The sequence below is a fragment of the Adiantum capillus-veneris genome, chromosome 1 (assembly GCF_014529385.1).
Source record: "Adiantum capillus-veneris isolate H3 chromosome 1, ASM1452938v2, whole genome shotgun sequence".
In the NCBI taxonomy this organism is placed as follows: Eukaryota; Viridiplantae; Streptophyta; class Polypodiopsida; order Polypodiales; family Pteridaceae; genus Adiantum; species Adiantum capillus-veneris.
This window is the reverse complement of record NC_140931.1, coordinates 122,919,358-122,932,704: the sequence shown is the minus strand read 5'-3', so window position 1 is coordinate 122,932,704 and position 13,347 is coordinate 122,919,358. Positions and strand designations below refer to the sequence as shown.

The following is a 13,347-nucleotide window of genomic DNA, read 5'->3' as shown; positions in this document are numbered from 1 at the left end:
AAGTGTCCAATCTATCTTTCTGTCTTATGCTGTTACGAACCTACTTGTAGGGTTCAATTTGGCACATGTTGTCACATGGGATACAACATGGTCTAGGAACTCAAGGAGTTCGGTTTAGCCAGTGTGGAGCAAGATAATGAGGGTCCCTCTCACTCTTGTCGCAGAGTGTTTTGTAGTTCCTCCACACACAAGTACATCTTGTACTTGATGGATGTCGCTTTTTCGGCCATCCTTATTTGAGACATATTCCACATGTGGTGAATATACGTCTCTGGGACTGACATTGGCGCCTAATTCTTAATGATGTGTCGCAACGAAGTCTCTATGTGCTGGTCGCATCCGTTTATTAGACCATTTGGAGCACACCGTATCAGGAACAATTTCAGTGGCCAGAAATTGTCGGGTACTCAATACAAATTTGTTATGATGACAAGTGCTGTGAAACCACCTTAACGGAGGGTCGTTTCTACATATAGCCAAGTATGCTAAGTTACTGAGAATGTCTCATGGTTGGTACCTAGGTGTGACTGACCTTTCACATTCTGTTATGGTCCAACTCTTATTGAAAGGCTTTTACTTACGTACCGTGGAAAGTCTCATCATGGAATTGCGGTTTGGATAAATTTGTGTTAAATGCATGCACACTAGGTGTTATGGGCCCTAGTGTTTAACACTGATTTATTTGGAGCGGCATGCAAATTCATGGACTTTATTCTCTCTGCACCCTTTTGCACTGCATGTGCAATCTCTCCTGCAGATTTATTATGAGTTTACACCCTGCCATACAAGGCACTGGCTCAGGATGGGTGTCTATGGTTGGATGGTCTAAAATCTTGGAGCTTACTCCAGTCCACCCGCTTTCAACCTAGTTGGTTGTCTTCACTCCATATAAAATATATGGCTAGATACTCAATGATTGAGTCCTGGTATATCGACAGTCAGGGAAGACTGTCTGTAAGTGGTTGGGGAACAACACCTCACTCTTACTACTGCTGTTCATCTCGTGTTGGATGGGTAACTTACAAATATTTATTTTGCTAAAGGACCTGCTAAGAACATACGTTAGCACAACTCATTTCTGAATAGATGATTTTCTCCCTATTCTAGAATTTTCTTAAGTACGGTTTTCAACTTTGAACACCTCTTGTGGTGGGGTTGGAGATTGTTTCAATAGTTTCATACGTCAAGGACTTACCAGTTGTGCTAACAAAGTATGTTGGCAAGTAACCTTCAGTAGGGATGAACATGTAGTTCTTTGTGTTCCAAACTATTCAGAATTCTAACAAGAGGACACTCCCTATCTATGAACTTTTCAAGATACTCACGCAAGTAGGAAATCTGGCTCACAACTGCATGGAAAGTTACGCCAAGGTTTCCTTGCATTATTCTAGTACCTTCAAAAGATCTGAAAACTGGTTATGCCTTTGGACAACTCTTAGTTGTGGTTACTCCTTTACAGTACTCAAGTGTGTTATAAATGGAGTTACCATTTAAACCCAAGTGGTTGCAATAGGACAACAATGTTGAAAATCAAGATGTTGCTCTTGGTTTCATTGAACCTCTTCACTGCACCAATTATCGGTCATACAGACAACTGGCACGTATGGGACGTCAATAAAGAAAACATCAGTATTCTTAAGAAGATATTACTACTTGTGTTTTCGAGAACGAAAACTCTTCCTAAGGGGGGAGTAATGTCAGAGACAAGGGTCCTACGAGGCAAGGCCCAACCTAGGGGGTCAGGGACCTAGGCCAAGGGCCTAGACTGGACCAGTGTGGACTGGGGATCCGATTAGGCCAAGAGCTAGGAGCTAGGCCTATATAAAGGGCAGTAGGGAGGAGGATCCTAGGTCTCAGTTTCCTAGGTCTTACAAGTCATCTCATGCCGAACCCTCCTTTTGTCTACATCCTCGCATGATCAGTAGCAGGTTGAAGTTATAGCTTGAGTGCTTCTCGCACTAGCGAACAATGTTGGGCATTTAGGATTGTGCAAATCAAAGAGGGTTGTAGCTGATTTGGGTGGTAAGAGCACCTTCAATGCCTATCCTTGCAATAATGGATATTGTCTCTATTTTTATGAATGTCAAGCAGCCTGCACAATACTTAATTACATGCTAGATTCTCTTTGTTATACACTCGCAAGCATGGACAGTGGCAACCACACACTTAGCTTCTCTTTTGTCTCTCTTCATCTCTATTGCCTTCTTAGCCCTTGCTTGTGGCTAATTTGGTCATCTGCCATTGCTGCCAAATAACATGCTTCTTCATCATATAAGTTTAGTAGTTTGTATTGTCAAATGGTAAGGAGTTATCATACTATGAAATTAATATTCTTGAGACCAGAAGATGATGGTTGCATTGCATGCTCAAGAGAAAATATAGGTGCTTGCCTTGCCTCAAAATGAGTGCTCTTACAAGAGCTACAGAGGAGCATGAGCCAACATCCAATCGAGTGGAGTCATGGAGGCACTATTTCACCTTCTTTGCAAATTTGAAATGCATGCTTGCGATGGCAGCAACTACTCCTGTGTCATAGTCCATTGCAGATGTTTATTCTAGGGGGGCCATGCTTGACCTGGGAATTGAGAATGGTGTTTGTAAATTTAAAAGGAGAGGACAAAAGAAAGAGAGAGAGAGAGAGAGAGAGAGAGAGAGTAAATTTATGGACAAATGGCATACCATGAGGTCCTCTCTCTCTCTCTCTCTCTCTCTTCATTTTAAACCTTTGGTAACAGCGAGGTCCTCTCTCTCTCTCTCTCTCTCTCTCTCTCTCTCTCTTCATTTTAAACCCCACGAAAGGTGGACAAATATCAAAGAAAGGTGGCCAAGAAAAATGGAGACAGCTGGGATCCGCCGTGGAGTTTTCTTATGCACGAAAGTATTTCAAAACGCCGCCATACCCAAAGCTGCAGATTCTGCCGAAGATCTTGCGGTAAGAGCCCACTGGTCGGCCTAGAGTGTGCACGCACACACCCGCACCCGCACCCACACCCACACGCACACATTCACGCGTTCCCCCTGTCTTTTGATCTCCTTTTTGCGTTCCCCCTGTTTTTTGATCTGCTGCGCGCTGCTTTCTCGAAACCGTGCCTGTTTTCCCGTACGCCCTTTTACCTTTCATCGCTCCCCCGCACCGCCACCTAGCTAGCTACTCTGCAAGCAGTGTTTTGTCTGTGTGCTTTGATGCCTTATAAATCATCCTCTTTGCAGGGTGTTCATAGTACATTTTGGCAAAATTTGGAGCAAACAGATCAGACGTGTTTAGCGTGTGTGTATGTTCCGAGAGAGAGAGAGAGAGAGAGAGAGAGAGAGAGAGAGAGGTGCATCCCTACAGTTGTGCACATGGATGTCTAAACACATACTGAGCACAAAATGAGCATTTCTTCGTCATATCAGAAGGCATCCAGGGAGCTCTACCTCCCTGCTGATGTGCATTGGGACATGCTTGACAAGTCGAAGTTCTTTATTCTTGGGGCTGCGCTCTTCTCTGGAGTCTCCGCAACCTTTTACCCTGTCATGGTTCTCAAGACAAGGCAGCAGGTGTCATCGTTGCCATCCTCAATATCAAGCTTCAAACTTTGCGGCCGTATTTTGCAGCATGAAGGTTTGCGAGGCCTATACAGGGGCTTTTCTACTTCTCTGTTGGGCACAATTCCTGCACGCGTGCTCTACATGAGCACATTGGAAATTACCAAAAGCATCCTGGGTGAGACTGCATTGTCATTGGGGTTTTCTGCTTCGATGGCAGCAACGAGTGCAAATGCTGTGGGTGGGCTTGCAGCCTCGGTAGCTGCACAGCTTGTATGGACGCCTGTGGACGTGATAAGCCAACGGCTAATGGTACAAGGAAACAAAGCAGTAAATGACTTACACAGTGAGAAAAGTGAATTATGTAAATGCAGAGACATGAGAAAAATCCATGTATCAGAAAGGCGCAATTATGGGTGTAAATCACCAAATTACAAGGGTGGGCTTGATGCCCTCAGATGTATAATACAAAGGGATGGATGGCGAGGACTGTACCGGGGTTTTGGTATGTCAATAATAACATATGCACCTTCAAATGCATTATGGTGGGGTTCTTATTGTGTTGCCCAAAGAACGATGTGGGGCAGTTTGGGGTATTGCAAAAATGCAGCAAGAGAATGCTCTGTTTCTCCAACTCCAAGCTTAGTTTTCGGAGTACAAAGTGTAAGTGCAGCATGTGCTGGTGGTGTGACTGCTCTGCTTACTACGCCACTAGACACCATCAAAACTCGCCTGCAGGTAGAGAACACGCCGCTCACTACAAGAGAGACAATAGGAAGGCTCATCAAAGAGGGTGGGTGGAGAGCATGCTACAAGGGTTTGGGGCCTCGGTGGTCGATGATGGCAATGTCTGCTGTCACCATGATTACCACTTATGAGTTTTTGAAGCGGTCATCGACGAAACAAGACATTAGGACTGACATATGATTCTGAATCACGTGATTGAGTAATGCATAAGCAAAGCAAGTAAATTGGAGATCACAGAACACATTATATGGGGATCATGTGTGGTGTTGAATGGACGTCGATCATCTTCAAAGCTCCGTAAAGTCACAGACAAAGGCATTCCTATGAGGTGAAAACTTCTGTTCTTTGTCTTCTGAGCTAAGCGCTGGGTAGGCCGTTAGCTTGCATAAGTGTCATGAGCAAATACAAGGGTTCAAGTTTTCAGCTACTATTCATATGCTTGATACTTGTGTGTGTGCAGTGGAGAACTAATGATTTTTCTCTTAATGCAAGTTGTTTCTTAGCAACCAGCAGGGGGGTGTGTGTGAGGAGCATTGGCAAAGGGTTGTCCCTTTGACAACTTGGGAATTTAGCTTTAGCTTGTGCTACTTGAAGTAGGAGATGATGAAAGGCCAATGACTTACGTCGCATTGCAGAGAGGAGCGAGCGCAACAATTGTCATCCCAAACTTTTCTTTTTTTGAGAAAGCCCTGAAGGTAGGGAAGAGAAGGACCTCCCATGGTGACTAGAAACAAGATGTCTGTTTCAAGACAATGATTTGAGGGATTGTTGCACACCTATCTCAAATACAGTTACATAATAGAAACATGAATAATTATTACCAGCACTTAACAAAAATTACTCTCATCCTCTCAAGGGACTATGTCTTAGAGTAGGATTATGAGCCATAGTAGGTAGGAGTGTTTGATGGCTTGTGGGAAGCCTTGAATCTGTACATGCATTGCTTGTCACTACATGTAATCTTCCATTTGAAGTTAACATTAGCTTTCAATTCCTAGTGAAATGGAGGAATCCTAGAATATGCTTTGTATATTAGACCTCAAAAATCTTTAGGCTTTGGGCTTGTGAAGACTCCTTCCAAGAGGCATCAAGTTTATCTTTGTATGGGCACTCAAACAAGAGCACTAAATGTAGAAGCTCGAGCCAAGGATGAACAAGCTTTAGGAAGAATCATTATTGCATTACATGATAATTATGTGCACTTCATTGGTAGGTGAACGATTGGAATTTAAACATGGAACTTTCCAGAGAAGAAATTTGGTGCAAAAACAAAGCAAATCATAATTATCCTGAAGAAAAGCTTGTTCAAATTAGTCATGCTTGAAGGAGAGAATATCTCTATTCTTGACAATAGACTAAAGAGTATCATTATCAAACTCACATATATCAACTGGAGGTTCTCGAAGAAGACATAGTAGCAGTTCTCGAGTGCATTATCTTCCTCATACAACCACATTGTGACGGTCTTAAAAGAGAGACCTTGCAGCAGCCTTGCAACATGTGATGAACTCATTGCATGAGAAAGAGAGGAGGCAGTTGAAGAAGACACATCCAAATACAGTAAGTGGAGAAGCATTTGTTGTATCTCATCAATATTAGTAATTTCATCTAGTTCATGTAAAAAAGAGAAGTGCCATGAGTGAGGCAAGCATGGAAACTTTTCCAATAATTGCTACAAAAATAAATTTGTATGCATTGCAGTAAGAAGGGATATCCGCCATCCAAGAGCCTAAATAGAGCAAGCATACTCACACTTTGGATATAGAGATTGTCTCTATAATACTTATGAAGTGCTACCACTTCTCTTAGAGAGAAGGCGTCCATAAACCATTGAAAGAGCAAACACTCTAGTGGATTAGTAAAGTATGTTTTAATTAAGCATTCAATTAGCTTTCAAAAGGATGTGTGTATGTTCTCTCGCACTCTAATCTCTTTAGTGGATTAGTAAGATTCAATAGCTTTAGAAAGGATGTGTGCGTTCTCTCTTACTCTAATCTCTCTAGTGTGTTAATAGGATTCAATTAGCTTTAGAAAGGATGTGTGTATGTTCTCTCTTACTTTAATCTCTATAGTGTATTAACAAGATTCAATTAGCTTTAGAAAGGATGTGTGTATGTTCTCTCTTACTCTAATCTCTCTAGTGTATTAATAAGATTCAATTAGCTTTAGATAGGATGTGTGTATGTTCTCTCTTATTCTAATCTCTCTACTGTATTAATAAGATTCAATAAACTTTAGAAAAGATGTGTGTATGTTCTCTCGTACTCTAATTTCTCTAGTGTATTAATAAGATTTAATTAGCTTTAGAAAAGAAAGTATGTATTATCTTTTACTCTAATGTCTCTAGTAGATTAGTAAGATTCAATTAGTTTTAGAAAGAATGTGTGTGTGATTTCTCTTACTCTAACCTCTCTAGTATATTAGTAGGTTTAATTAGTTTTAGAAAAGGATATGTGTGTAATCTCTCTCATTCTATTCTCTCTAGTGGATTACTAGGGTTTAATTAGATTTATAAGAGGATGTGTGAATGTCTGTTCTCTCTTATTCTAATTTCTCTATTTATATCTATTCGCTTTAGTTAATATAACTCAACTATTACTTTATGTATAGTTAATTGAAAGTTAATGCATAAAAGTAATGCACTTTTAAACTTTCAATTTTGTAGTTTACACTTAATTTTTTATTAATTAAGAATAAATTTTTTTGATATATAAGAATTAAGTGTAGCGTAGCAACACTAAGTGCAAATCCGAATTGACGAAAGTTCAAATTACAATCTCTCTTTGGAAAATTTTAGAAAAATAACATTTACTTATATGTAGAAATGATCTTAGTTCTCAAGGAAATTATTAGAAAAATTGACTAATTTAAAGTTCTAAGTGTAGTACAAAAAAAAGCTCCAAAGTGTGCTTGAACCCAAGGCTCTAATGATTGTGAAGCTGGTACAAGTAACGTGAGAACTCCTACAGAACAGGCTATGTCTCCACCAGTTGAACCAATCAGAACTATAATCCAGGTTAGTACTATAATTTTAAGCTATGCGTTCATTGCATATGCGAGATCTTAGAGATAGATTAATTACTTTAGGAAAAGAAAACACGAATCGAAACCAAGGGTCTTCAAGAAACTCGGCATATGTATGACAAGTAAGAAAGAATGCATTTTCAATACTTTTGGTATAGTTTTCCTCAAGACTCTCTACTTATTAGTGCTGATATTAGGTGGTAGTTTGTCGAGACGTGAAATGGCGTCCAAGGTGGCACAACCGATACTGCGATGGGAGTACACCCAGGATGGTTCAGTCGGATACTACAGTTATGTTTTGCTATGGCATGAAGATGACGTTTGGTTTGACATCGTTGTTGCTATGACAGAAGTACGTTCAGGTTGCCACATCGAGTACTTGTCGAGTGGTATGGAACGTTCATGATGACAAGGGTTTTTATGAATAATGTATATATCGATTGGATTTAATGGCGCAAGTAGAGATTTTTAAGTGAACCTAATTCAAAAGTTGTTGGTTTAAAAATGAAATATTTCTTGATTGATTATATTTTGTAATACTGTTTGAAGGGCTGTTTCAACGAACGAGTATCATAAATAAAAGCTGTTTAAACAGTATGGTAGTAATTAGGTAACAAAAGAAGGGTAAGTGCAGTGTGAAAAGTGGGAGAATGATACCTTGATGGTGTCATTAAGGATTTAATATTTACGTAATTACGTCAAATTTTGTGTGATCACAAGGTCTTATTGACACATTTACATGATCACACATAAACCGGTTTAGGGTGACTTGTAAACCCACAAAATTTCCGTCGGGCTTTCCTGTCTCCCCGACGGGCCCGCCGGGTTTTATTATTTTTCCTGCGGGCTTGCCGGGGAAGCAAAAAAGCTCGGCGGGCTGTTTGCATTATATATACACGAGCCCGATCGGGCCCGCTGGGTGTATTATCGCTTTCGCCTTCTGTGAGTGAGAGAGAGAGAGAGAGAGAGAGAGAGAGAGAGAGAGAGAGAGAGAGAGAGCTTGCGCCACCTTTGCAGGTACGTCGAGAGGAGAGAGGAGAGAGGGAGAGAGGGGGTCGTGTGGAAGCGTGCTCTGCGTCGCAGTGCGCGACAACAGTAGAGTACCTGATCACATGATCCGGGAATGTATTGTGTGTGTGCATACGTTGTGTGGTAGCGTGCCTTTTATCGTAGTGCGCCGCAGTAATAAGGTACCTTACTACACAATGGGAGTGTATTGTGTGCAAGCTGTTCTCTGGAACAGTGCTTATCACGGGGGCATCACCTCGGTGACGCGGGGAAGATGGTGTCCTTGTGGTAAGTATTGGCTTACTGTCTGGGTACTACGTCGGTAATGCGGCGAATCTAGTATCCTTATGGTAAGTCAACTTCCCTTTCCCTTTCCCAAAAAACATATGGGCATCGGTCGGTAATGCGGCTAAGAGATGTTCGTATATAGGCCATTGTTTTTCCTTAGATTCAGGCGGCACTCGATCGGTAACGCGGCTAATAGAGTGTCGTTTGTTAGAATCATAGGTTTTTGCATAAATGTGGCGTTCAGGTCGTTAACTCGATCGTACGAACGTCATATAATTTGTATATACATGTGCAGTTAATTTTTTAAGTATTAAGTATATGAAATACTTGGTCGGTAACGCGACTGCGAAGAGTATTTCATATACAAAATGTATGAATTGTTTGATTTTGTTGTTTTTAATTGTCCATTTGAAATTATATACTAGCTAATCATATTCAAAAGAATACTTTATTCATCAATCATCGCTATTTTAAATATTCTATTTATATAGAATGCTTTATTCATCAATCATCACTATTTTAAATGTTCCATTTATATAGAATACTTTATTCATCAATCATAGCTATTTTAAATGTGTCATTTATATAGAATACTTTATTTATCAATCATCGCTATTTTAAATGTTTCATTTATATAAATTACATATAAAAAAATATTTGCACACAAATTGTATGTTTAATATTCGTTTTTAATCTTTTTAAAGGACTCTCAAACATTATCGCTAGTTTTAATGCTTCATTTACATAAATTCTTTGCAAAAGTTTAAATACATACAATTTGCATGTTAAATATTCTTTTATATCTTTTTTAAGAGCATCAATTATCATCACTTTTTGATTGCTACATTTACATAAATGCTATGTAAAAACTGTGTGAACACAATTTGCTAGTCCAATTTGTATACTTTCAATGTTTTAAATGTTTTGAAGATTTTAAGTCGGTGTGTGCTTTGTTTGAATTAGTATGTGCGCATGGAGAAAAATATAAGTTACACAATTCAATATATGTTGAAATGTTAAAGACCGTTAACATGTATTATTTGATCTGAATTAAGTTCTTATAAACCATTTGTTTGAACTGCTTTTTACACGTGTAACAGATTGCAATTTTAAGTGAAGATTATATTCAATTTTTATCAATATTTCCATAACATTTGTTAAAGTCTTCAAGTGGTGGTTAAGAGTTTACCTGAGATAGTGTGAGAGCGGTAGTGTCATTCGCAACCATGAATTTGTATTTGATATGTTGTTTTTGTATTGTCCAGTGCAAATATGACGCCAGATCAGAAGAAATGTATTATGCGTGCCATTCGTAAAAAATGTATTTTGGCAATCTCATCATGTGCAGTTGACCGCTTCAGCAGATTAGTGAAAGCGATGTCTACATCAAAGACATCACTAACGCTATATGGGAGAACACAAAGCGCAGGATGCGACTTGAAGGCCAATACGAGTTGTTGAGTCCAGCTGGGATACGAGAATTTGACCCCCACCATAAAGTCAGGACAGTGTTGAGCAATATGAAAGTATGTTGCAGAGACTTAAAGGAAGATATCCCACCTGCTTGCGACATGTCAAAGTTAGAGCTCTGGGATAAATTGTGGGAAGAATAGAAGGTAAAGATGAAGCGTGTGAAAGCGTAGGACCAAGCAGCTTTACCCAAGATATTGAAGATGACACAAGATGCAGAAGCAGCTTTGGGAGGTCGATCTGATGCCAGCGGCACCGGCACAATCATGCGCACTACTTTGAATGCAAAGTGCACTCATCTTGTCGGCATCCCTCACGAAGCCTTGGTAGAAGGTATGAGGATTGGAGCTGGCTCCTTCGGTGTGTGCACATTGTACACTGTCAAAGGCATCTCATTTTTTCCAGACCACATTACATATGTGGGAAAATGTTACAAGGGAGGGATTGAGGCAAAATTTGACAGCTTTCAGACAGAGCAGGGAATGCAAACGCTTCACCCCTCCATTGTAAGGTGCATTGGGTTTACTACAGAGTCTCCTTGGATCACGATATTCCAATACTACAATGGGGGTACCGTGGGCGACATGATGTGCCACTTATCGTTCGCTCACGGATTGTTCAGACGACACATGCACATGCTACAACACGGCTGGAGTTCATTGCCTGTATAGCAAACAACCCTGTAAGCGAGATAGACACGGTGCGGATCAAAGCAGTGTTCGAGTAGATGCCGAAAATTTGTCATGCCTTAATCGACGGCGTTGCGGCTGTTCACCAAGCCGGTATAGTGTACAGTGACCTGCACCCGTTCAACGTAATGTTGGACTTTACTCGCGCCAATAAACCCCGCGCCGGTATCATTGATTGGGGTATGATGCTGAGAACACATGCTAAGCGCGTGGCAAATAATTATTTGTCTCCAACCGCACAGTCGGAAGAAGCAGTTTTGAATGCACAGAGAGTAGGGAACGCCGAGATGGCTAAGCGACTGTGGATTGCTCCCGAACTATACGATCCACGGTGCGCAGATGCATACTCGAAAGCCAACGACATTTATGCATTGGGCTACCTGTTCGACATGCTGACAGATTTTTGGAGTGCAGCCAAATTTTTTTATTTTCCAGACGATGTTTTTCACCACCGAACGAAGATGTTATGAGGGCTATTCGAATTAAAGTAGATTTTTGGATGAAGTTAAAAGATCGGGACCAAAGAAGGAATGCTTCTGACGTGTTGATGTTTTTCAAAGAACATTTAAAGATAGACCCTAATCCTGTGCAACGTCCACTTGTTGAACTTGCACCATCATTTTATCCAATTTAAACATTTTTATGATATACATGTTTTGTCAAGTGTATTCAAATTTTTATTGAAGTGTATTATCTGGTTTGAAGTGGTTCACCTAATTGAGTCAATTATCTTTAATCATTTCAAATTTTTTATTTAACTGTCAATATTTCAAATTTGCCTTGTGGTTCAATTAGTCGCATTTGAAGTGGTGGTTTTTAGTGGATTCCGCGCAGTGTCCCAATGAGTGAGAGAATATATTTGCCAATGATTTTGAATATTTTCCACTCTCTTGACTGCATCTCTAAGAGAAAATGGACGATCAAGAACAAGATATTGGCAACCAATCACTACCTGATGATCAACAACAAGCGGCTGTTAATGCATTTCAGCGCATAAAGTCTCTGGCACACGGCATGTCGGCACAACAAGCGACGCATACTCCTCGCCGACTCTCAAAGTGGGCAAATCCAAACCATATGCAATGGAAAGATATCAATAAAGAAGTGACAAAAGACATGATCAAGACAATATGGCCATGTGAGGATGCAGAGATCAAGAAAGGAAGGTGGAAGGTTTCGAAGTGCACGCAAGATGGTATCAAAGATAAAGCTGAGAGGATTTATTTGGAGGTTTATGGCCATCCCCGGCACAATGCAGATTGTGCGCTATATTTTGCCAAAATGTTATATGTTCACTTTGTGCAACAACGACCAGTAGACTTCTCGTCAAAGGAGACAACTGTTGCCACTCATGATTTAAGGGAGATTTATGTCACTTTCACCCGAGATGAGCTAGCATTGATAATGGAAGGTGCCGACCTATAGTTAAAGAAAGAGAAGGATATTTACACGACACAGTTGGCAGAGAAAGATGCATAAATAACACGTCTTTCTATAGCCACCCAAACATCGCAACCCTCACAAGTCCGGATGGAGAAAAGCATTCACTGCTTAAGTCAGGACGTTCAAACCCTAACACAACGAGTGAATCCAACACCTGTACAAGGGACACACATCAGCCACCTTGTCTTGCATCCGGAGTTGGTCCCCTCGTCTACTTCAGATGCATCCTCATCTTCCCAATGTTCAGTTTGCTACAAGAATTTTGATGGATGGAGTGGGTACTATACATTGACATGTGCTCACTATTATCATTTAGTTTGTCTTATTCGTTTGATGCAAAACAATAGTCGATGCGCAATGCGTTCACAAGATATTCCACAAGGAATGTATATTATGTTTGGCATGGCAAACGAATATAAATTCAAGAAAGCACTCCCAGATACCCCTAGCACAATTAGAAATCTGTTTGATGAGTAAGATGCTGCTTCAGAGCAACACAATTGAGATCGACAAACTATGTAATATCGTGACAAACTATGTACTAGCGAGAATATGAAGCATTGTAATTACTCAAAACACATTTGAATACAAGGTATTTTACAATGGTTTTTGACATTTGCTCATTCTACTCTCAAGCTATATTGCATCAGTTGAGTTGTTATCTGGTTCTAAGTCTGAGTGTTGTGGTTCTCCTTGTAATTCAACCTCCACATCTATTATCAAATTCTCTTCTATTTCGTCTACAGTGCATTGAGATACACCAACATTGAAATCTTCTTCATTTTCGTTTTGACAATCATACAACCAGGTTGGCATTTCCTCCTCGTAGCCAGCACTTTTGATGTGATTCAGTATCTTTTTGTTGTAATACATATACACTCTGCTCTGTCTGCTAATAGTCTGTTGCGAATAGTGCTGTGAACATACTTGTACATACTCCAGTTTATCTCTGAACTTGAATTTGCTGCACATTGTGTGAGTACTTTCATTGCAAAAGGACGTAAGGTAGAGTAATGCTCTCCACCATTCATCATCCACCACTTCCATGCAGGTTGCTCTTTTGCCATTACCTGTACAAAATCATTCGCAAAAGGACCTTCTTTTAATCTAAATGCACTCATTTCTTTGATGCAATCAATTTGGTCCTGAA

At 40.2% G+C, this 13,347-nt stretch overlaps 1 protein-coding gene across 4 annotated transcripts; it reads left to right on the top strand.

Annotated features, from left to right (window-relative positions):
* The first annotated feature begins 2,955 nt into the window (after nt 1–2,955).
* LOC147465473 (uncharacterized) lies at nt 2,956–11,271 on the top strand. 4 transcript variants are annotated; one of them, XM_086520348.1, is made up of 3 exons: nt 2,956–4,603; nt 5,489–7,291; nt 7,497–7,782. In XM_086520348.1, exon 1 carries the CDS (start codon nt 3,373–3,375, stop codon nt 4,453–4,455), a length of 1,083 nt encoding a protein of 360 aa, XP_086376474.1. In that variant the 5' UTR covers nt 2,956–3,372; the 3' UTR covers nt 4,456–4,603; nt 5,489–7,291; nt 7,497–7,782. The 4 variants fall into 4 exon arrangements, with proteins under 4 accessions (XP_086376474.1, XP_086376488.1, XP_086376482.1 ...); XM_086520362.1 differs by lacking the exons at nt 5,489–7,291; nt 7,497–7,782 and adding an exon at nt 9,861–11,271; XM_086520356.1 differs by lacking the exon at nt 5,489–7,291 and having other exon boundaries at nt 7,497–7,763.
* Nucleotides 11,272–13,347: the final 2,076 nt, after the last annotated feature.